This window comes from Clarias gariepinus, unplaced genomic scaffold (assembly GCF_024256425.1).
Source record: "Clarias gariepinus isolate MV-2021 ecotype Netherlands unplaced genomic scaffold, CGAR_prim_01v2 scaffold_30, whole genome shotgun sequence".
In the NCBI taxonomy this organism is placed as follows: domain Eukaryota; kingdom Metazoa; phylum Chordata; class Actinopteri; order Siluriformes; family Clariidae; genus Clarias; species Clarias gariepinus.
In genome coordinates this window covers 1,347,719-1,372,805 of record NW_026520997.1, presented here as the reverse complement: position 1 = coordinate 1,372,805, position 25,087 = coordinate 1,347,719, and the positions used below count along the sequence as shown (strand labels likewise).

The following is a 25,087-nucleotide window of genomic DNA, read 5'->3' as shown; positions in this document are numbered from 1 at the left end:
GGAGGAGGAGGATGGGTGACTAAAAACCAGAGAAACAGCGACATCTAGCGGTAAACTCTTGGAATTGATTTATCCACAAAACTCCAGACTCAGTGGTTTAAGGGCCGAAGAGCAACACTGGGTTTCTAAAACATCCCAGAGGAAATATTATCTATTATAATCCATCTTTCTATTATAATATCTTTGACTGCATAATAAGAATTGGCTTAAATTTTATTTATCCCCATGGTGCAACTCAAAGTTTTTTAATTCAATTAATGGTTGGCTTCCATGCACCGTGTGTTTACCACAAACAACATAAACATTTGTGTGTGTGCAAGTGTGTGTGTGTGTGTGTGCTGTTAAAGAAAAGTTTTTTTAAATATTATGGTGTGATGTGACGCAACACAACACTGGGTTTCTCCTAACACTTAATTAATGATTCTCCTTAAACCACAGCAAACTGGCAAAAACTATACTTTTTTATTTATATTTTTTTATTTATATAAATCATATTGTATAAATATTTTAAAAAACAGCACATTATAAGCATTATTCACATAAAGCTATTTTTTTAACAATATTCTCATTTACATTCGAGCTTTAATTCATTCATTTTAAAAGCACTGACACTGGAGACTCCTTCCATAACTATGTAGAGTATCTCCTTACAGAAACCTTTACCGTATCATTTATTTATTTTCTAATCCTTTAAACTATTAAATGATTCTTTAAGCCTACCCGTCCCTGCGATCGAGCCGTACTATAGAAAGCCTCGCATTACTTTAACGAGTGCATTAACATAAACCTGCACTAGAGCTGTAACTAGAGTTACAGAAAACTAATCAACAGTGATTGATCGTTTCCATGGAAACTGTGAATACGCTGTATTTTATCAACAAACTTGTGTAACTGTATTGTTTAAAAAGACAGCACTTATTTACTTTTAACATTTTTTCCACACTTTCTTGAATAAATCCATTGATTTTACATTTTAAATCATTTTATTAAATGCATGTAAAAAAAAAGACACAAAAATCAGAGACACAGAAAGGAGTGTGTGTGTGTGTGTTTGTTCCCCGATATTTTATTGTACATCTAGATTAAAAAAAAAACAATTCGAAAACATTCACAGATTTGACATTTACAAAAAGAAAAATAATCAAATAAGACCAAAAATTTAATTAGTGATTAATGATTAAAGTGAAGTTAATAGGCGTGTCGAAGCGTTTACAGTCACTCATTAAAACCTTAAAGATCATCAGTGATGATTAAAATAAAAATAAAAATATTAATATGTGTGTGTTACTGTTAAACAGCATTGCTGATATTGATTGTACATAAATCGTCAACAGTTCACTCAGACCGCGGCTCACATTTTTATATGATAATGACATCATCAGGCGGAATGTTGGAGTTATTAATGAGCGCTGGTTTGGGAAACCGGAAGGTGCTCGTGCAAGTCAGAATATTTTCTTGTTACAGGATTGCAGTCCGTTTATACAGTCGGGCATTTAAGAACCGCATGCACACACACACACACACACACACACACCGGTTCATAGTAAGACTAATTATCGGTATAAAAACACTTAATTTCAGCTCAGGCTGCGTGGCATCAAGGGAACGTCACTTCAGACTATATCTCTCTCTAAAGCAATAAAAACATCTGTACAGACCGGACCAGCTGTTTCAGTCCGTCAGAATCAGAACTACAGAACGCATTAGACTTAAGAAGAACCGGACCTACACACTCAGATACAAGAAAGCTTTAGAAACACTGGGACTTTACCCTCCGTTCTGCTCCTAGCGGTACTGAGCTGATCCGTGATGCGGCTCCTCTGACCGACGCCGAGAGGAAACTGTGTACAAAATTCACCTTCAGTATAAAACACTTAAAAAACAACAACAGCAAGACGGATTAACATAACGGACGTACGGGAGGGAAAGGCCACGCCCACAGTCCACACACCCGGAGCCGCTCGTCACTTTCTAACCGAACACATACACACACACACACACCTAAAAGGTCTGATTGTCTTTCATTCAGGGGGTTTATACGTCTGTCCGTCTGGGTTTAACCGCGAGTTCTCCAACGATTGTACAGCTCCAGAGTGTCACTCCTTCAGCGCGATATCACACACTAGCATAATCACACGCGATACCGCACACTAGCACCGCACAACTCCAACCTAAACCGCGACACACAAACACACACACACACACCTGTGCCATTATTTAATCACGATTTATTACACAAAATACACACAGCCGAGAATTCACGCAGTTTGTCAATAATTTATGGGTTTTTTTCTGTAATAATTTGTTTTTATAAATAAATATTGACAAACGTCCTCATTATGACGTCAGTCAGCCTCGATACACACATCCTAGTAGAAAATCTCACATTTAATATTTAAAAAACTTAATTTATATCACTTCAAAATTATCATAATGTGGATTTAGGATCATATCGTGCAGCCCTACCTCAAACATACACAAACATACACAAACCCACACACACACACACACACACACACACACACCTTCATGTATTTAAAAATTTCTTTCTATTTATTTAAAAGACTTGCTCAGTGTAAAAAGCGTTCAGTTAGTTTTTCTTGGTTTTTGGGGCTTTTAAAGAGAGAGAGAGTGTGTGTGTGTGTGTGTGTGTGTGTGTGTGGGAACAAATTAATACAAATATTATGACTGGTCATGATATCGTGTGCAAAACTTACGGAACTAAAACGCTGACGAGCATGACGGCTAACGTAAAATAGAAATATATAAAAATTTATAATAAAAATAATAAAATGACTGACGTTTTTGTGCTTTAATGTAGGTATAAAGAGGAATGAGGAATGTCAGATTAGGAATGCTACAACACACACACACACACACACTCACACACTCATTCTGATTGGACACTTCCTCGCGGGAATGTTTGCGTTCCCTCTGTGTTGCTCGTTAGCGGACACTACGGATGATAACATTACACCTTTTTGTTTTAAACACTCCCTGAAAATGAAATGTTCCGTCCTGGATCTTAAAAAATCGTAGGAGAGACCACACCCGCGTGTGCCGAGGCGCGAAGGGAGGACAAACGTTAAAAATACACGATGCGCGGACCCTACAGAAAAAAAAACTAAATACCAGGAATAAAATATAAATTAAACTGTAGAGTGTGGCTGTGGAGCCGGTTTAAACCGGAATTCGCAAGTCAGTCGGACGTTGTTCAGGAACCGGGACCCGGATCAGTTGGTACCGTTGGTACCGTTGGCGTTCAGCTTCTCGCTCTCCTGCGCCGGTTCAGTCGAACCCACTGGTGGGTCTCTGGGATTTTCAGAAAACGGAAAACCTCTCGCCCTGTAGAAGACGAGCACGTCCGCGAGGAACGTGAAGGAGGCGATAAAGCCGAAACCCTGGGGGAGGGGGGGGGGGGTATTGTAGGGGGGGAGGGGTTTAAAAAAACAAGAAATAAAACAAAAATGTTGAGAAATTATTCAACGTTTATGAAGTTTCTGAACTGTCAAAAGCACTTATTTCAAAGCCTTTTAACCAAAAATCAAAAAAAAAAAATTTTATTTAGATTTTAGTAATCAAAAAATTTTAATCAATTTCATTAAAAATTTTAAGTAAAAGTTAATAAATCAATTATAATGGTCATAAAAAAAAACTATCAGATGAAAAGTCAACTGCGTGTTGAAAGTGAATATTTACTCAAGAATGTTTTTAATTAATTAATAGAATAAAAGGAAAACATTTATAGTGCAATGCAAAAGTCTACAGGCACATTTAAACATTTATTTTGATTTCTGCGTTTTGATTTCCAGACGATACATTTCTAAAGAAAAATTTTTATTGCCCTAAAATGTTTGTAAAATATATATATATATATATCTCTGAAAGTGATGAAGGGTGCTGCGGGTCACTGTGTCCCTGTGAGTACACTGGAACCTTGGATTGCGAGCATAATTCTTTCTGGAAGTTTGCTTGTTTATCAAAGCACTTGTATATCAAAGCAAATTTAAAAAAAATAATAATAATGGAAACTTAAATTATTTGCTCCACAAACAAAAAATATTCATATAAAGGAATTAATACAAAATATAAAGTAAAAATAAAACAAATAAACCTGCATTTTATCACACACCTGCGTGCGGTCACAGTGTTAAATTAACAGTACACGCGTACACGAATGTTGACTATACGAGTGACACAGACGCACTGAGACTGGGCACGAGAGACAATTACCCACAATTCTGTAGTGCAAGAGAGGGAGAAGAACCAATGCATACTGCAGTATTCCTATAACAAGACTTTGCTCGTTTGGCAAACACAAAATTCATTCCATAACCTCGTACTCCAGTATAACCAAAACACTCTCAACTAGTGCTGTGAGTATCCTGTACGGCATCTACGCTAATTCTTTTCCACCTGTTCTTCCTTTCTCTACCCACACCAAGGCATCTGGAGATTGTGCAGCTCCGGTAGACAGAGGCCAACCCTGCGAGGATCCTGAGGCATTCATGATGGTTTGGATCTACACTGTCCTCTGCACCTGCTGACTCGTCCCTGTGTTAGACTGGACTCCATGATAACTTGGACAACTTATGTTATACTGAACGTCCAGCAGCCTAACAATGATGTAGTTATATAATGCATGTTATCCGTTATCACCCAGATGAAGATGGGTTCCCTGTTGAGTCTGGTTCCTCTCAAGGTTTCTTCCTATTACCATCTCAGGGAGGGGTTTTTTTGCCACCGTTGCCCTCAGCTTGCTCTTCAGGGACAATCTCACAATCTCATTATTATCTAAACCCTTTTTTTTTACTTATACACACTTCCATAAATTTACTTTGCATTTTATGAAGCTGCTTTGAGATAATGACCGTTGTTAAAAGCACTAGATAAATAAAATTCAATTGAAAAAGTTTAACAAGTTAAACATTTATTTGAAAATTTTGCTCATCTTGGAAAACACACACTAACTGAGTTACTCACAATCCAAGGTTTTACTGTACATGAAAGCATTCTTAAACACAAAAATCAAATGTAATAATTATATATATATATTTTTTAAAAGCCTTTGATATGCTGTTGAAGAGAGAAGGGGAGGGAACGTACCACGGTGGCGTTCTCCAGCCCTGTGCCGTTGTTATTTGCTGCAAATGCGATGGAGGCGATGATCAGGAGGAGGAAGATCAGAACTGAGTACACGAAATCCTGCAGGACACACACACACGCACACACAGAGGGAACAGAAAGTGAACGTCTCAACCTGTAACACACTTTCCCCGATACCACACACACACACACAAACGTGCGCAGACACACACACACACTGCGGCTGTGATTTCTGAAGGTGTCGTTAGTTCTCTATAACAGCGCAGGTTCATACACGGTTTCTGTAAGAAGAACCAGGTTTATGTGGAAGGAGTCTCCAGTGTCAGCATGATAACCTCCGGGCTCATTAACCCGTTAGCGCTAACGATGCTCACCAGTTTGGGCCAGCAGTTGATGCCGACTTTCATGTGCAGCGGCGTGGAGAGGAGGATGAGGAGGAGGAGTGTGAAGAGGAAGGCCGTGCAGCTCACAAACTCAAAGAAGTAAAGAGCGCTGCAGGAAGTGCAACTGTTCACCGACTCCTCCAGGACGAACGCCACGAAGGACAGGAGCTGCAGGGGGGAAGGGGGGGGGGGGTTGGTCAACATGAGAAACAGCTCGCACTGTGGACCACTCACACACACACACACGCACACACTCTCGCGCACGCGCACACACACACACACACACACTCAATCACACAACACATAACACACACACTCTCTCACACAACACACACCCACTCTCTCACACAACACACACCCACTCACTCACACAACACACACACACACTCTCGCGCACACACACACACACACACACACACACACTCACTCACACAACACACACACACTCTCTCTCACACACAACACTCACACCCAGGCTCTCTCTCTCTCTCTCTCTCTCGCGCACAAACTCTCTCGCGCACACACACACACACACTCTCTCTCGCGCGCACACACACTCTCTCTCGCGCGCACACACACTCTCTCTCGCGCGCACACACACTCTCTCTCGCGCGCACACACACACACTCTCGCTCGCGCGCGCACACACACACTCTCGCTCGCGCGCGCACACACACACTCTCGCTCGCGCGCGCACACACACACTCTCGCTCGCGCGCACACACACACTCTCTCACACAACACACACCCACTCACTCACACAACACACACACACACTCTCGCGCACACACACACACACACACACTCACTCACACAACACACACACACTCTCTCTCACACACAACACTCACACCCAGGCACTCGCTCTCTCTCTCTCTCTCTCTCTCTCTCGCGCACAAACTCGCTCGCGCGCGCGCGCACAAACTCGCTCGCGCGCACACAAACTCGCTCGCGCGCGCGCACACAAACTCGCTCGCGCGCGCGCACACAAACTCGCTCGCGCGCGCGCACACAAACTCGCTCGCGCGCGCGCACACAAACTCGCTCGCGCGCGCGCACACAAACACTCTCTCGCGCGCGCGCACACAAACACTCTCTCGCGCGCGCGCACACAAACACTCTCTCGCACGCACACACACACACTCTCTCGCACGCACACACACACTCTCTCGCACGCACACACACACTCTCTCGCACGCACACACACACTCTCTCGCACGCACACACACACTCTCTCGCACGCACACACACACTCTCGCACGCACACACACTCTCTCGCACGCACACACACTCTCTCGCACGCACACACACTCTCTCGCACGCACACACACTCTCTCGCACGCACACACACTCTCTCGCACGCACACACACTCTCTCGCACGCACACACACTCTCGCGCACACACACACACTCTCGCGCACACACAAACTTAAAACTGTACAAACACACAATCAGATGTACATTTACTGGCCACTTCATTAGGTACGCCTGTTCAACAGCTCGTTAATGCAAAACTCTAATCAGCCAATCACACGTTACCTAATGAGACACTTCCCATCACACACCAGCAGGGGGCAGTGCGACAACATGAAATTCTCATGAATGAAATTCTGTGCGTTATTTACTCCCTATTTACTTTACACAGTACATCACGATACCTCGGCGCCGATCCGACTTCATAAATGTGGTCCCAGGTTCAAACTCCAGCACCAGCAAGCCGACACTGTCGAGCCCCTGAGCGAGGAACGGAACTCTCTGGATAAAACCGTCTGTCGAACGCCATGAGGGAAGAATTCATTTGGCCAAAACACGGTATTGGTGCTGATTTTGTAATTGTTTTTATGTTATACATATAATACAGAATGTGTGTGTGTGTGTGTGTGTGTGCCAAACAAGCTACTTCTGTTTATACAACATGGAAGTGACCAAAAATTGATTGCTCGCTTCTCTAAAAATTTCAAGCCGCTATTTTCAGCTGTTTTGGAGAGATGTTTTTTTTATATATTTTATTTGTGGCCCAGAAACGTTTTCAGTGTTAAACTGTCTCACTTCAGACAATAATCATTCAAAATGCTAATTATTCCCATTTCTTTACGAGTGTTGATACTAGAATTGGTGTAAACGTCTAAAAGCATATGACCTTTAATATTGTGGCTTAGGTTAATTCAAATTCAAACTGCGATATCTTAACAATTTAACATGTTATAATAAAACACTTTTCAGTTTCATCTGAACGACAGTTAAGATCATTAAAAGATTTAAATTCAAAAAAGGTTACGAACAATAAAATATAAAAGGCTATAAAACTGTATTTAGCAAATATGTTTCTTTTTATCTGATAGGAATTTAAATGTGTATTAATATTTAGACAGATCAGGAGTGTTAAGTATCATAAACAACAGTGTCGCATGATCTGAAAAGTCACTATTTCACCTACAGCAGGTCAGACCAGCATTATTCATTAAAAAAGATTTATATCTTTAAAATTTAGTTTTTCATATTACAGTAAAATATTCTAAATAAAACTGAAAGAGACTCGAATCCTTTAACAAGAGGAAGTCTATGAGGGTGAACACTGAACAATGAGGTCATGCTCACTACACACACACACACACACACACACAGCATGTGGTTTTAACTAAGCAACATTTGGTCTGCTGTTCGCAGGTTTTCCGACTGTGCAGCTTTGAGAGAAACCTAGCTTGTGCTCTCTCTCACACGCGCACACACCATCACAATCTCTCTCACACACACACTCGCACGCACACTCACTCTCACACAGCAACTGAAAGTAAACTAAATGAACCTTGCCCTGGCTAACACACACACACACACACACACACACTGCTGTAAACACACACGATTCAGAAACACTTGACGAACTGGAACTGCACTTACTGGAGACGGGTTTATCAACCATCTCTAACACACACACACACACACACACACACACACACACACACACACACTACTGTGTCAGTCACTGTATTACACACAATGCAAGCTAACTTCATGCGCTAATGTGCTAGCTAGCAGCGATAGCGGCGAGATCGAGATCGACCCCTGTCTCACTGCACTTTAAGACAAATTAGTTAGAGCAAAGGGCAAAAGTTTGCACGCCCTTAATTCTACAAAATATTTTTTTGTGAAAAAATAAGGAATAAGACAAATAAAATGTCTTCAGAGAAAAAAAAATGACTATTTAAACTGATGCTAGTTAAACATCTGTCGTGTGATCTGTTCGCGAAGCGATAAGAGCTCTTCATTTCTGATTAATTAATGATTCTGATTAAAATCCCGAAACACAAATCTTTGCTCGTCTGTCGGCTTGTGTGCCGTAAAAACCACTAAGGTTTAAAATCTGTTTTATTAAATGATTAAAACCTAGCAGAGAGCTAAAAACACAACTTACACAAACGTACACAACATTTTATATAAAAAAAAATCACTTCTAGTGCAAATATAATAAATAAATAATGTAACGGTTTAAATATAACATATAACAAATTAGTATAAAAATACTTTCATTTGTTACAGAATTTATTTAAAAACTTTATTTTCTTGCAATATCTGATCTACTTTTCCATCTATCTATTTTATCTAATTCTATTCGATCCAATTTCTTATTATTAGATTATTTATAATAATCCTAAGAAATAAAGTCAGGTTTTACAAACTTTTGCACACTAGCATTAAAAAGATGGATCTCGCGTCATGTGAATGTTAATGATTAATTGTTAGTCGATGAAATGCGGTTTGGAAAGCAGACAGGCTTTTTTTTTTTTTATTAATAACAGATCTCAGTTATATTTCACCCTGAGCACCACAAGAGGGCGCCCTTACAGCTCAGTGTCACTAACAGCCATGTCACTGAATTCTGGACCACAGCTGGGACTGGACACGCTGCTTGAATTTAGTTTTTTTTTTTTCCTTTATTAAATTGTCCGACGTGACTAATTAGTTAGGATTGTGCCTTTAGAGCGGTTTATAGAAAACGGATAAGTCTGTGTGAGTGTGTGTGAGTGTGTGTGTGAGTGTGTGTGAGTGGTAGTAATCACTATCGAACATCGCATAGAATTAATGTGGATCTCTACTAAACCTGTCACATGACTTCAGCAGCTTCATAAACAAACATCAAACTCTTTCTAACTTTTTTCCCCCAAAAACCAAAAAAGAACAAACAGATACTTTGGTAAATTCTACAACTTCTCCTTTTTAAGAATAGATCATTACAGCACTCACTGTTCCGTGATGGATCGAGATAAACTTCTCAGACACAAATGACGATGTTGTTGTGGTGTTTATAAAATAACCTTTAACGCCTTACGGGTCTAATGGCTGCTTCTGAGAAACAGTACAGAAACTTTTGGGGGGGAAACACGGGACACGTTTACTGTGAATGAATGCTGGAATAATAAAAGTGGAGGTAAAGATCTAGGGAGTTTCCACACACACACACACACACACACACACACACACACACACACACACACACAGATGCGCACACACACCTGAGCATGTAGAACACACCTCCTCCTCCTCATTACATCATCGCTCTGTTCTAAAGCTTCACCTGGTGAATTTGGGCACGCAAGAGGCGAGAGTTTTAACGTTTAGAGCTTACACTACCGATACGTTTATTGACTCATGATGTATTTTATGTCATTTCTGTTTTACACCACATTGGGTTTAACTTCCACTTTGTTCGTTCCTCAGCTCGAGTCGAGAACCTCCACAGAGTCACGGCCGAGTTTACTGGTTTGTTTTTTTGTTGTTGTTTTTTTTCATACTGAATACAACTTAATGCCTGGAGTTTAGAAATTGTACTAAACACTGAATAATGTATAACATGATAAGAAAACACACCTGCTGAATCCAAGAATAACTGTTCACTCAAATTAATTTAATTGTGAAAAAAAATCAGCAGCAAAACTAAAAAGTTTCTCGATCACAAACGTAATTTAACCCTTTAACATCCTGCTCAACCTTTTGGTAGACCACATTTTAAGTCACTATATATTTTGTTAAAAATGTGCCAAAGTTAACCTGACTGAGCCATCTCTACCATTCGGTTGTGGTACGCCATGCTAAATAACTTCTGGTCTTTAAAGCTCTCTCTGTTGGGGTGTTCGGAGGTTATAAATTCACCATAAAGAGACATCTTAACCAATTGGACGTGGCCAAAACGTTTTGTCAGATAAAGAAAAACTTCTTTCTCACTGAGGATGTTGAAGTGTTAAACGCAACAGCTCGTTTAAGAATCTTCACTCGACCCCTTAAAGAAGAAGTGGGTAAGAGTTAAAATCAGTTCCCCGTCTCTTCTCGCTTTGAGTCTGATCACACTTGGCGAGTGTCTGAGTCGATCTGCCCGCGTTCGGACCATATCGTAGCGTTTCCGGTCTCACAGTACAGGCGCGGTGTGGGGACGCAGGGACGCACCCAGAGTTTACGCGCTGTTCTTTTATTTGTGTGAGATATTAGAACGCAAAAATATCTGAATGTCAGTAAGTTTTATATAATATTATAAGTACAATTATTAAATAAAGGGCGTGGCTTCTCCAAATCAGCCCAACCTTGTAGTACAATCACAGAACAAGACATGATGCTGTTGGTCTTCCGGATGTTTACTGGAATCACGTGTCTAAACCGTTATATTAGAGATTTTTTGTTCTTTTATAAATTCATATTCAAATTCATAAATCAGAATTCCGAAAAACCTTTTTTTGGTTTTGCATTTCACTATGAACTTCAGAAAGAAGAAAACACACACAGGATCTTTCGGCTTGCGACGTTACGAGCTAGTCGCTACACAAACTGTGTCCACTAGAGGTCAGTATAATGAGTCCTTGAATGAAGCTTCATTAACTGAACCTTTTAGTGAAACCACTGGCTGGGAGCCTCGACACCTAGATGAGGCTTGACCTCGTCATCACTAGGGACCGGCACTGGGGGGTTCAGGCATTGGGTGGGAGTGGAACCCGGGTCTGTCAGGTGGGAAACCTACTGCTGGGACATCGATGTGTTCATGGAACTGTAAAACCTACAAACCATGGAGTTGTGAAAATCAACACAACGCACAAACTGGCAAATTTTCAACGAGATACACACAACACAAACTGCTGCTGAAATAACAAGGGGCTCGTCTTCTCCAGATCTCTGCAGATCTCCAGTACACTCACTCAAGGAAATGACCAACCAGCGTGAGACCTGAATAAATAACCAAAATCTTTTAGTGAATGCAGGCAAAAACTCCATCGTCCTCTCGGCAGAAAAGGTTTCCCAGGGGAAACGGACGAGGGGATCTCTGACCGGCCGTCGTTAGTGCAGGGACGTAGTAGGAAGGAGACTCAGAGACTCATTGACTGGCGCGAAAAAACACTTTCATTTTTCATTTCGTCCTAACAGAAGGTTAAATGTTGCATGAAGTTCATGAGAGTCACGTCCCAGACATGCACATGGTGACGAGGAATTCCTTTTTAAGGTATAAATAAAGGGTCACACTGCTTTTGTGTGTCTGTCTGTGTGTTTGCGTGTGTGTGCGTGTGTTTATATATCTATCTGCAAATGTTTATCTTTACAATCATTAGTAAAACCTGTCCTTCCAGCCTCATCTCGCCTCACTCTGCCTCACTCTGCCTCACTCTGCCCCACTCTGCCCCACTCTGCCCCACTCTGCCTCACTCTGCCTCACTCTGCCTCACTCTGCCTCACTCTGCGCGACTCTCCAGCGTGCCGTGTGATTATCCACTGAGGAATCGGCTTTCAGTTTAATCCACATCACAGACACGCAGGGAGCCGTGAGGTGATGTAAGGCAAATTAACACATGTTATGCAAATTAGTTATATTAAAACCTTCAGCAATGCAAAAGCAAAAGTAAAAATAAAAAATAAATGCAAAACATTCCTAATGGCGGTCTAACCGTCGTCTTCTGCCACGCCCGGCCGGATTACATTCAGCTTTTGTAAGGTTTGGCCCACAATAAACACAATAAACTCGAACGATCCAAACGCTCCAGTAACGTCCTCGATCCAATCACAATTATTTTTTATTAAACACTGAAAGGAAAATAATAACTTTTTAAAATTTTTATTCCAGCATTAAACTACATTCTAAACAAACATGGCATTATGTACACAAAGTATAATATTATCTACTGGAAATATTCAGTTTTCTCCAGTTTTTATACTGCATAATGTTTATTATTAATGTACTAATATTCTTAGTTGAATATTTTATTTTCATATTACAGTTTTCTTTTTTTTTTATCATTATATTAGATTGTTATTTCATAATCTTTATTTAAATACTTTATTTTCTTCTCAATTTCCAGGTCATTGGCGCCTGTTAAAACACTTCACTGCATATCACAGGGAAAGAAGGACAACTTAGTGTAAACAAGGCGTAAGATACTCAACCTTACAGAATGGGATTTCTTTGTATTAATAAGTTAGACAGAGAGTTCTGCTGTACAGAGAGACACACAGACATGTACGTGGGCTTCAACCTCAAATAATAATAATAATAATAATAATAATCATCATCATCATAATAATATCACTGATTACATTAAAGATCAGATCAGATTATTATTAGATTTAACCTTTTAACTGTTTCTACAAACTGTTTAACCGTCAGAGACGCGTACTAACGCTAGTTACAAGGATGATGATGATGATAATTATTTGTGTCCTGATTTGAAACTAGATGACTTGCTCAACGTCGCAGCAAAGATATTGAATTATAACGGAATTCACAGAACGGAAAGTTTCAGCAGTCGTCATTTAATGACTGTGTAATGAAGAAGAAGAGGGATGAAGTTCGGCACAGACACAAACTGTTCTCTGGTCCTGGACAAACAGGCGAGTCAACACCTGACTAAATGAACCGAAATTCATCATCTGGAGGCTCAACATCAGATTCCTTTAGTTTCATGTTCTCTTCGGTTAGCTAAAGATATTAAAAACACCATTAGCTTAACGCTATATTGGAAGAAATGCAGAACAAACAACCAAATAAAACTCTAAAACAGAAGTTAAAATATATTTCAGGTAACAGATTTACATTCCTCTAGTAGAAGTTCTTCTTTTACATTTGTACTTGAGTAAAAGTTCAATCTTCTCTAAATATTAAAACTACTGAGCTTGTATTAGACACAGTGAATGTGTGTGTGTGTGTCTCTTTTTGTTGTTTTTTTACTGTCTTTAAACATCTTCTGATATTAAACACCTGCTACGTGACTGAGCGTCTCACAGAGGGAAGGCAACATTACACAGTTCTGTAGATCAGTCAGCAGGTGGCGCTATAACGACTCCAAAACGCTCCTCTTCACTCTGGTAAAGTTCCGCAGCGCCGTGCACGAGTCTGGGGAAGTAGAGCGTGTGTGTGTGTGTGTGTGTGTGTGTGTGTGTGTGTGTGTGTAGTGGAGTAAAAGTGCAACGTATCCGTTAAACAAACTACAAAAAAAGTAACGATACATGAAATATAAACTTACAGTAAGTATAGTAATGAAATAAACGTACTCGGTCATACTCCACCCCTCTGTGTATGAGTGTAGGTGTGTGTGTGTGTGTGAGTGACTGATCATGTGGTGGTGTTTGTAATAATGAGTTATGGGGAACAGAGGTTAGTGGTGTGGAAAATTCTGGGAAATGAAGTTGGTGTGGATGGTGAGAGTGTTGTAACTTTATACAGCATGAAGAGACAACACGACAACACACACACACACACACACACACACACACAGCTCGGTCGTGTGCTTTCTATGTTCGCTGAAAATGGAACTCGGTCATGTGACGTCATTTTCTCCACAAACGGATTATTTTTGCCACCCAAACAACACTTCTGCCCCCGTCGTGTGTGTGTGTGTGTGTGTGTGTGTGTGTGTGTGTGTGTGCGTGTGAGCCTGTGTGTGTTTATTGAAGAAGTTAAAAGAGAGAAGTTCTTGAGAATTTCTACTCAGGAATGACACTAAAGACAATTTCACAATAGTCCCAACACTAAGTGTCACCCTGATTTATTCTCCACTTTATCGTCTCCACATCATCTCCACCCCCGAGTCCCCCAGAGTCCCCCCAGTCCCCCACAGTCCTCCTGATTTCCCTCCAAGTCCCTCCGAGGTTCCACACTGAGAGCTCGGCAGCACTTTGAGGACAAACGCTCCTTCAGGGTGACTTTTTTTCTGCACGTTTTATATGAGAAGCAAAAGCAGCGGGACGGTGAGGGAGACGTTTCAGTTTTGTGTGTTCTGAAAAACTCAACAGACTTTTAACTTCATTACTGAGGAGATAATCTAATCTTTAATCCAACCTTTAATCTAATCCTCTAATCCTTAATCTAACCTTTTTCGGCACCGTGTTCTCAGCGCTGAGTTTATTTTTGTGATTTCGACGCCCTCTCAGTAAAAGTGTGTTTAAAAGTGTGTTTAATTCCAACCCCCCCCCCCCCCCCCCCCCCCCCCCCCCATCACCATGTTTCTACTTGATGAATCAGACATTCACATTAGACTTTACTCTTAAAGCCTCAGGAAAAACCTGACAGCGGCGGCTATCCAGAGCGCGCGTTACAATCACTTTTATTCTTTTTGTATAAATAAACCTGAAGCGGACTGAACTTCCCTTCCACAGTTTCAAGCTGAGCCGTTTTTTTCCGATTCCGTAACCCAAGATAGTTTAATGACACAAAACCGTCTGGTGAGTTTGTTTCGAGTTTATAAGAGCGCTTTGAAGCCATCGTTCGGTGCCTCAACTTGAAACGGAAAAGTCTTTAGCGTTGCATTCGCTGGATAAATAAAGGCTGAGGGACGCGACCTTGTGATCGAGACAAAGGAAAGTGAAGTTAACAAACGGTTCCCGGATGAGGTTCTTAGGTCTCAGACTCATTCACACACACACACACACACACACACACACACACACACACACACACACCTCCTCACTCTGGTGTTAGTCTTGTGATGTCACACCCTGTGTTTAAACCCCAGGAAATTAGCCAACATTTAGCAGATGTGATGAAGGTCCTCACACAAGGGGGTTTAAAGGACAGACGAACTCATTTACACGAGCCGGCTGGAGGAACAAACCATCTCCAACCTTCAAGAGGGACGCCAAGGGGGACGGTGCGAGACGTACACGCGGGCCAAACCAGAGACAAAGCACTCGGACGTCCCAAATTAAACCTACAACGGCAGGGAAAAGCTTGAGACAAACAGACATCACACGTTATTCACACTTAATCAATTAATCCTTGATAATTAGTAACATCGCCTCCATTAACGATAATATATTAACTTTATCTTAATCTTATATCCAGGACTCTTATTTAATCCTGGGGGATTATAATCTGCATACATACACTAACTAGTGTGCTCAGCTAATGCAAAGAATCCTATCTAGCACGAGTTATAAGCATTTTTCCAAATGAGCATTAATGCCAGGAGTACACACACACACACACACACACACACACACACACTCCACCATCAGTCACATGATCAGCACTCACTAATCTAGGAAACAATAACCAGGGATTCAGTTTAATAATAAGTCTGTTCATAGGTTATGAGGACACAGCCCAAACCATCAACTTTATCCAGAAAGGGAGTGTGTGTGGGTGCAGGCTTTTATCCCAACAAAGCAGAAGCCACGCCCACTCCACCGGTTTAATTAGTCATTCTTGGCTTTTTGTAGACCATAAGGTGTTCTGCGTCCACACCGGCCCTCAATAGACAACTAATCACACCTTGCGCCCATCCACCGTGGGCGTGTCCCAAACCCAACACACTATACACACAACACATTAACACTGTCACAAGTCCACTAAGGGCAGGTGGTGTTTGGTTTGGTCCACTAAGGGCGTGTCCCAAACCAGACACTGTTCATATAAATCATATAAACACTTTCCCCCATCCATCCAACCACTGCGGGCGTGTCCCAAACCACACAACCTATTTACTATACATGCCGTTTAAACACCATCACAAGTCCACTGCGGGCGTGTCCCAAACCAAACATAGTATTCACACCATATATAAAACATCACAAGTCCACTAAGGGCGTGTCCCACACCACACACTGTTCACCATAGAGTTGCAAATGAAAACTTTAAATAATCCACAGGAGGTCATTAGACACGGACTCACCACTTCTAAGACTTTTAGGCAAAACCTGACCAAGTCCAGGTTATTATTCGGTATGTTGAAACATCGGTTCTGTCTTGAGCTTGGATCTGCCGTGGTGGTGCTGTTGTACACTGCCTCTGACGCCATCGCTGCAGGAAATCTGACAGGAGAAAGAAAGAAAGAAAGAAAAAGAAAGAAATTAAACTAAAAAAAAAAAAAACCTTTTACATTAGCATTGTAGCTAACCTCATCAGGTGAAATACCTACACAAACAAAATTCAAGGTTAAAACACTTCAACATCTCTGACTCTTCTCGAGTTGTGATGGAACTCAGTACGACAGGAACCGTAACTGTAGTCCTGATTCCCAGTCAGTACCAGCAGCACCAGTACACTGGGGGATCATTTCTGACGGCCCCGGCTCATTTCCACTGTCACGCTACCTTTACACGCTTTCTTCGGTTAATTCATTCATTAATAAATTGGTGCTGGGAAACACCAGGGAGTATCGATATGATCTCATCATGATACCTCGGTGAGATTTCTTTGTACTGTGATTCCGTAAGCATCTTGAAGTCACTGCGGCGATACACAAACTGCCAAACAGAATAATGGCGATGAGTAACTGACTCTGTTTTTCTCCATTTTAATAGCTAGCTTCATTTTTAGTATCCATAGCTTCACAGTCACCTGGCATCAGTGATCTCACTGTCAGTCACTTGACCGGAGTGTGTACGCTGTGTTTGACGCGTTGCATTTAATGCACTGGAACGTTTAATGATATTAATTATCATCTAGAAGAATTTTAGAAGTTTTTTTTCCCCCTGTGTGAACCGTTTATAATGTTTTTGTGTAGACAGACATTTTTTGCAAACAGCATACGTGTGGAACGGATACAATTTTGAAGAGAGAAAAAAAAAATTAAAAGTTCATGTGGAAGAAGATATTGTCAACAAAGCTGTTTGTGTCTGATCAGCGTTTTCCAAAACATCTCCTTAAATGGGCAGAAAGTTTCAACAATGCTGCTTGTGTTTTTCTAAAACGCGGTCCTTGTCGGCAGGGAAACTTCTGAAAATGGTATTCATGTGGATGAACATGTTTTCCGAAACGCTGTTTATGTTGAGGTATTTTCTTCTTCTTCTTCTTCTTTCGGTTAAAATCCACAGCTAACTGTAGGTCTCACTCAACTTTGCGATCTCAAAGCCAATTTTTCAGACCAGCCTTCCTTAAAACGTCTAATGCATCCTTCCCTGATCTTGTCTTGTCGAACACTTTGTCTGCATTTCCTTTTCGGTACGGCTCAGCATCTACTGTAGCAGTGAGTTCTGTTGGTTACATCACCGCCGCCTATGGATCTCTCTCCCCTTAACCTCTCTGTACTGCCTTCAATAAATCCCTTAAAACCCATGTGCCACAGATGCATTTTTTCCCCTTCATTAAGACAACCAAGCAAAAATAACAATAAAAACACGTGATCATGTATCTGTGCCATCACGTTGCCTAAGTCGCCAATTTTTTTTTCTGTTCAGTCATGTTTGGGTCACTTTATACTGTACAATCCTGAGCTCTATATATGTTTATTTATAAAAACAGCGAAACAAATAACACCTTTAATGCTCTGAGCTTAAAGGCCTAAAATCAACTTATATATATATATATATATATATATATATATATATATATATATGGAGAATATAATTAAATTAATTTTATTTAATTTTACCCAACTATAGAAACATAATTTAAGAATTAGTAAAATGCGCAAAAGAAATAGAACAGATTCAAATGATCACATTTTTATTGTTGTTTTTGTTTGTTTCTGTGACATAATAATAATAATAATAATAATAATAATAATATGCAAATTATGTGAGTTGTGCACTTGCGACATCATTCCCATATTCTGATAGCAGTACAAAAAAAAAAAAAAAAGGACAAGTTTAAAAGTGATAACTTCTCTCTTCACCCAGGTATCCCCCAGGTGTGTGTGTGTGTGTGTGTGTGAGAGAGAAACACTGCAGTCGTCCATTAAATGCTTCTTTGATCAGTGACTCAACACCCTAAAAAACTGTTAACATTAAACTCTTGTATCCCTGCTGGTGTGTGTGTGTGTGTGTGTGTGACTCAGGCCTGGGAAACATTACTATTGCGACACATTAGTGTCTACAGTGTTTACAGATCTTACATTATGACTGTTAGTGAAATTTAACTTGTACTAATTTCACCACAGGTTGGTTTTATAAACTAAGAGTGATTTAGTGAGGCAGAGTCAACAACCCGGAGGCTAAAGTGAGGTAATTAAAGTGAAATAAACAGCAAACGAGCTGAACTTTAACGCCGTTTAAACAGTAAACACGCCGCTCAAAGTTCCGCGTGACAAACATGTTTATTCCAAAGTTTAAAAAAAAAATAATAACAATGTTACAGTGTTTAATTCCAGTTACTGCTGTAGAAATCGTGTGTTTAAAACATGAGGCATTTCTGAGGTAAATATAACGCGATTAAACCATAAGACAAACATCGACACGCGCCGCTGAGGGGAAAAGAACCGGAAGTCAAAGGAAAGGCGCGTTAACCGCGCGAGCGCTCACTAAACTACACGCGCGCGCGAGATGATAATGATGATAATAATAATAATAATAATAATAATAATAATAAAGATGCTAAAATGTGGAGCTGATTAAAGACTTACGCGTTAGTTTGGTCTCTGTTGTAGTTTGTCACACACACACACTCTCTCTCGCTCTCTCTCTCTCTCACACACACACACACTTTTGCTTTCGTGCTACTTCCGCGACTCTACAGTTTACCGTAAAGTACAGAGAAGTTTCCCCGGGAATCCACACACACACACACACACACACACACACCTGTAAATAAAGGTGTGGTTCACAGTGTTTCCTCTTCTGCAGCTTTAACTGTCCTTAACTTTGTCTCAGATGACGAAACTGAGTGGAGTTTATAATATTACACAGTAAATAAACTGAACAGTGTGTGTGTGTGTGTGAGACTAAACTATACTCATTTGTCCTTGAATAAAAAAAAATCAGACTAAACAATATTTGTCCTCAAAAACAAACTCAGTGTCCTTTAGGTTAAATCTGAAACCAATAGAAGGACAAATCAAAGTCAAGCTGATGGAATAAAGGTGGGTTTATAACTTTTGTACAGTTTTTGTAACACGATTGGTTCTTACTGTATACTGAACCTAGTCTTTGATGTTTGGTGGTGTTGATTGCAGTGTGATTGAAGTGGGTCTAAAGGAATTTGTTCTCAGGTAATTAATCATGAGTAGTTTCATGAGTAGTGGGCTCTGGAACTGCCAATCTGCTGTAAAGAAAGCAGATTTTATCTCTGCCCTAGTTACCCATTACTCTTTTGACTTTCTAGCTCTAACTGAGACCTGGATATCTCCTCAGAACTCAGCTACACCGGCTGCCCTATCCTCTGCCTATGTATTCTCTCACACTCCACAAGAAACTGGCAGAGGTGGTGGTACGGGTCTCCTATTGTCCAAGACATGGTCCTTCTTGCCTATCACCCTGTCTCATCTCAGTTTTTCATCATTTGAATTTCATGCAGTGAAGGTAACCTCTCCAATTAACCTCCACATCTTTGTTATTTACCGTCCTCCTGGCTCTCTAGGAAACTTTCTAGATGAAATGGACATGCTTCTTAGTATTTTTCCTTCTGCTAACACTCCTCTCACTGTTCTAGGAGATTTCAACCTTCCATCTGATAAACTCCAATCCTCTTTCCTTCACCCTCTCCTTAACTCCTTCTCTTTAACTCTAAACAGCTGCCCTCCTACGCACAAGGCAGGGAATTCTTTCGATCTTGTTTTTTGCCGCCCTTCCCCAGTCACAGATATCACTACTATTCCTCTTCATAAATCTGATCATTACCTGGTATCCTTCACCATAACCCTTCCTATTCTATGTAAACCTAACCACCAAAATGTCTCTTTTACCCGCAGAAACCTTCACTCTGTCTCCCCTTCCTCTGTGTCTTCATACACCCTATCATCCCTCCCAGACCCAGACTCCTTCTCCTCTCTACCACTAGAGACTGCGACTGAAACTTTCCTCTCTCTCCTCATCCATAGATCTCCTTTGCCCGCTGTCATCTAAACCAAGGAAGACGTCTTGTCCTGCTCCTTGGCTATCTGACGTACTGCGCAACAACAGGAGAGAATTAAGAACTGCGGAGAGAAGATGGAAGAAATCGCAACTTGATGCAGATCTCATCTCTGACCAGACTCTACTCTCCAAATTCTTATGTGACGTGACTTCTGCCAAAACTACCTTCTTTAGACAAAAATTGGAAGCCTCTGCACATGATCCTGGCAAACTCCACAACATCTTCTCCTCAACATCTGACTACTCAACCCACCGACTCCTCCTGCCCCTTCCTCTCTGACTGCTGACGATTTTGCCACATTCTACGATGGGAAGATTACAGCAATCCGCCAGTCCTTCGCTCTCAACCAAACTCCTACGGCAGAACCTCAGGACCTTCCCTTCCTTAGCAGAATTCTCCAACCTGTCATCTGATGAGATTCAACAGATCATCTCGTCATCTAACCCCACCACCTGTTAATTAGACCCAATCCCTTCCACAATGCTCCAGGCCATCTCACGAGACCTCCTTTCCTTTCACCACAGCCATCATCAACCATTCCATATCATCTGGTCATGTTCCTGCTGCTTTTAAGAAGGCAATGGTTATTCCCATCCTCAAGAAACCCTGCCTGGACCCATCAGAAATTAACATCTTTAGCCCGGTATCTCTTCTCTCTTTTATTTCCAAAATTCTTAAAAGAACTGTTTATAACCAAATGTCTCTTTATCTCTCACAGAACAACCTTAATGATCGCAACCAATCTGGATTCAAAGTGGCACATTCCACAGAGACTGCCCTTCTGTCAGTCTCTGAGAAGCTCCATGCTGCTAGATCTGCTAAACTGTCATCTGTCCTCATACTCCTGGACCTGTCATCTGCATTTGACATGGTGAACCACAAGATTCTATTATCTATTCTTACAAGCCTTGGAATTTGTGGAACAGCGTGGCAATGGTTTACGTGGCTCTTGGTAAGGTCATATCATCGCATGGATTTTCATACCATTGTTATGCAGATGACACCCAACTTGTTCTCTCCTTTCCTCCCTCTGACACTCAGGTTTCCACCCGGATCTCAGCATGTCTGGCAGACATCTCATTCTGGATGGCTGCTCATCAGCTGAAGCTCAATCTCAGTAAAACCGAACTGTTGTTTATCCCTTGTGACTCATCCCCAGGTCAAGACTTTGTGATATCCCTGGACAACAACCAAATCACTCTTTCAGCCATCGCCCGCAATCTTGGGGTAACCGTGGACAATCATCTGTCATTTTCCCCACACATCGCTAACCTTACCCGCTCTTGTATATTTTTTCTTTACAATATCAGAAGAATTTGCCCATTTCTTTCTTCATAGGCTACTCAGGTGCTTGTTCAGTCCCTTGTTATTTCAAGACTGGACTACTGCAACTCACTCCTGGCAGGCCTGCCTTTGTCCACGATTCGTCCTTTGCAACTGATCCAGAATGCAGCAGCACGTCTCGTTTTTTTACATTCCCAAGTTCTCCCACACCACCCCACTCCTCCGCTCCCTGCACTGGCTTCCTGTAGCTGCCCGCATCAAATTCAAAACACTGATGCTTGCCTACAAAGCTAAAAATATCACAAAAATATCACAAAAAACACAGCCTTTTTCCATCTTAGAAATATTGCCAAACTTAGGAGTATCCTATCCGTATCTGATGCAGAAAAACTAGTTCATGCATTCATGACCTCCAGACTGGACTATTGTAATGCATTACTAGGTGGTTGTCCTGCATCCTCAATAAACAAGCTACAGTTAGTCCAAAATGCAGCCGCCAGGGTTCTCACTAGATCCAGAAAATATGATCATATAACACCTATATTATCATCCCTGCACTGGCTACCTGTTCAATTTAGAATTAATTACAAAATAGTACTACTTACATACAAGGCTTTAAATGGTTTAGCTCCCTCATACCTAACCAGTCTTTTGATACGCTATAATCCACCACGTCCCTTAAGATCACAAAACTCCGGACTTCTGGTAATTCCCAGAATTTTAAAATCTACGAAAGGGGGTAGGGCATTTTCATATTTGGCTCCAAAGCTTTGGAATAGCCTTCCAGACAGTGTTCGGGGCTCAGACACAGTTTCCCAGTTTAAAAGTAGGCTCAAGACGCATCTCTTTAATCTGGCATATGCCTAACTCATCCCATAACCTCATACTCCAGTACACCTATCCTGAATGGCAACTACGCTAATTCTCTCCATCTTTTCTGTATTTTTCTACCCATCCTGAGACATCTGGAGATTGTGCCAGCTTCAGTAGACAAAGGCCAACCCTGCGAGGTTTCTAAGGCATCTTGAGAAGGACCTGCTCCAGCTAGATTCTGCTTTATGATGGCTGGAGCTACACATCCTGCTCCTGTGCTTCCAGTGATCTGACCCCATCTGCCCTCTGCACCTACTGGCTAGGTGATTTGATTTGATTTGTTATTGAAATCAGTCCAAATAAAAGTTATATAACTATAACTCTTCATACTAAAATAAGAAATAAATGTAACTTTGAAAAAGAGAAATGTCAGCAATTAATTAAAGCATTTGAATAAAAATGTGTTTAAGAATATAAAATACACTTTAAGTTAAACAATAAATAAAATGTCCTTGTGTTTTTGACTGTGGGCACTGGGGGCTCCGGGGTAGCTGTTTCACCTACCATGCAGAAGGCCTGGGTTTGATTCCCAGCCATTGGATGCAGTGTCGGAATAAAACACGAATAAAATGGGAGGGGTGTGTCAGGAAGGGTATCCTGTGCCAAGCTCGTATGTGTGACCTGGATGGTCCCCTGTGGCGACCTCTTGCCGGGGGCAGCCGAAAGATCAACATCTGAATTTATGACCGTAAACCTTGTAAACACAAAGGAGAGTCAGAGAGTCACTCATTGTTCTAATGACCTGGAACATTGCAGGGTCAAGGTCACATGTTAATAAAGTGGTGTTAATTTCTTAAGTGGACTGCGAGACATTGGGGGGGATGCGGGGTTGGGGCGGCGGGTGTCCCAAGAGGAAGTGAGTAGGCAGCCTCTGTGTCCGTGTGATGGATATCAAAACTGAAAGTAAAATAACAATGCAGTTACGACTATACCAAAAATAACACAGTACTTACAGTAGTATAAAGACTAATGTCGGTTTTTAAGCATTCGTTGGATAATTAAAGGTTTTTAGCCTACAAGAACTCTCTTTGTTTGACAGAAAACGTAAAACCTCTAAGCGTTCATCAGAGAGACTGACATTTTCTGAGCCTGTACATTTCCACAGGAAATGCAAAAATATATGTACACAAACTTATCAACATATCACATTATTATATAGTAACATGTAAATGTGTTACATAACCTAAGAATTATTATTATTATCATAATTATTATTATTATTATTATTATTATTATTATTAGCACTGTCACATTGCACCTCCAGGGTCCGGGTTCGATTTCCACCTCGGGGTCTGTGTGCATGAAGTTTGCATAGAGTTTGCATGTTCTCCCCGTTCTTTGTGGGTTTCTTCTGCATAGTTTCTTTCTACAGTCCAAAGACATGCAGGTTATTAATCTAATTGGCGTTCCCACCACGCCTGTAGTGTGTGAATGAGCGTGTGAATGTTGACCGGAGGTCTTACCCTGGTTGTAATAATGGGAATAAATACAGTGGTCACCACTGGTCCCCATGGTTCCTAATTGGACCTCAGATGTTCATAAATGGATGGATGAATTTATAATTCATATCATATTCCTAAATGACTAGAGATTTTTATTATGTTAATGTATTTATTATTTAGTTAGTCGGTTAGTCAGTTAGTTAGTTATACGTGTGTCTCTGAGGTATAACTGATTCCTGAACTGAGAACCACTAAGATGTACTTGGAGAGGTACGTTGAAGATTTTAACAGTGCAATACTGACGCCTGCTGGCCAGAAGTGGTAAGTGCCATTGGACACTATCTTTAGTTAACTTGAGTAGATAAGAAACTTCTGCTTGTGTTTTTTAGCTTAAAATTATCAGTGTGGTGCAGTGGCTTGTGTAACATTCAGGAAAAGACAAAAATGTCGTATCCGTACAGCAGGCACTGTTCAGTACAGCCTGATGATGTATACTATGTTCACGCATAACAGTCGCACTACCCATCCAAACAACATCAACATAAGATCCGCAGATGACACCACTTCCACCTGTTTCATCGGCAGAAACTCCATCTGCTCAGTGGAACTCTGCACTTTTACTGCTGAAACATCTACACTCACAGCCAGGGACAATTCAAACACTGGACTTTATCACTACATGACACTTTTAAATGGTCACTTTATTGATACTTGCCCTGCATATTTTACTGTATGTACTCTAT

General features: G+C 40.9%; 2 protein-coding genes across 2 annotated transcripts; one reads left to right on the top strand and one right to left on the bottom strand.

The window, feature by feature from the left end:
• Nucleotides 1–906: 906 nt before the first annotated feature.
• Nucleotides 907–19,396, bottom strand: cmtm6 (CKLF-like MARVEL transmembrane domain containing 6). The gene is made up of 5 exons (XM_053490663.1): nucleotides 19,298–19,396; nucleotides 16,628–16,766; nucleotides 5,481–5,657; nucleotides 5,107–5,205; nucleotides 907–3,401 (listed from the first exon to the last, which is right to left on the bottom strand). The coding sequence occupies exons 2-5, from the start codon at nucleotides 16,751–16,753 to the stop codon at nucleotides 3,234–3,236; spliced, it is 570 nt and encodes a 189-aa protein (XP_053346638.1). The 5' UTR covers nucleotides 16,754–16,766; nucleotides 19,298–19,396; the 3' UTR covers nucleotides 907–3,233.
• A 981-nt stretch (nucleotides 19,397–20,377) lies between these two features.
• Nucleotides 20,378–22,323, top strand: LOC128516962 (uncharacterized). The gene is made up of 3 exons (XM_053490662.1): nucleotides 20,378–21,697; nucleotides 21,787–21,972; nucleotides 22,084–22,323. Exons 1-3 carry the CDS (start codon nucleotides 21,326–21,328, stop codon nucleotides 22,321–22,323), a joined length of 798 nt encoding a protein of 265 aa, XP_053346637.1. The 5' UTR covers nucleotides 20,378–21,325.
• The last annotated feature ends 2,764 nt before the right edge of the window (nucleotides 22,324–25,087 follow it).

What these genes read in the sequence shown, in the direction of transcription:
- cmtm6 (XM_053490663.1), bottom strand. Translation starts at nt 16,753, where the DNA reads ATGGCGTCAGAGGCAGTGTACAACAGCACCACCACGGCAGATCCAAGC. An exon ending in GCCTAAAAGTCTTAGAAGTG is followed by an intron (nt 5,658 to 16,627) that starts GTGAGTCCGTGT and finishes TCCCCCCTGCAG; the next exon opens with CTCCTGTCCTTCGTGGCGTT. An exon ending in GGCTGGAGAACGCCACCGTG is followed by an intron (nt 3,402 to 5,106) that starts GTACGTTCCCTC and finishes CCCCTCCCCCAG; the next exon opens with GGTTTCGGCTTTATCGCCTC.
- LOC128516962 (XM_053490662.1), top strand. Translation starts at nt 21,326, where the DNA reads ATGGTTATTCCCATCCTCAAGAAACCCTGCCTGGACCCATCAGAAATT. An exon ending in AATGGTTTACGTGGCTCTTG is followed by an intron (nt 21,698 to 21,786) that starts GTAAGGTCATAT and finishes TCTGACACTCAG; the next exon opens with GTTTCCACCCGGATCTCAGC. An exon ending in CCATCGCCCGCAATCTTGGG is followed by an intron (nt 21,973 to 22,083) that starts GTAACCGTGGAC and finishes CTTTCTTCATAG; the next exon opens with GCTACTCAGGTGCTTGTTCA.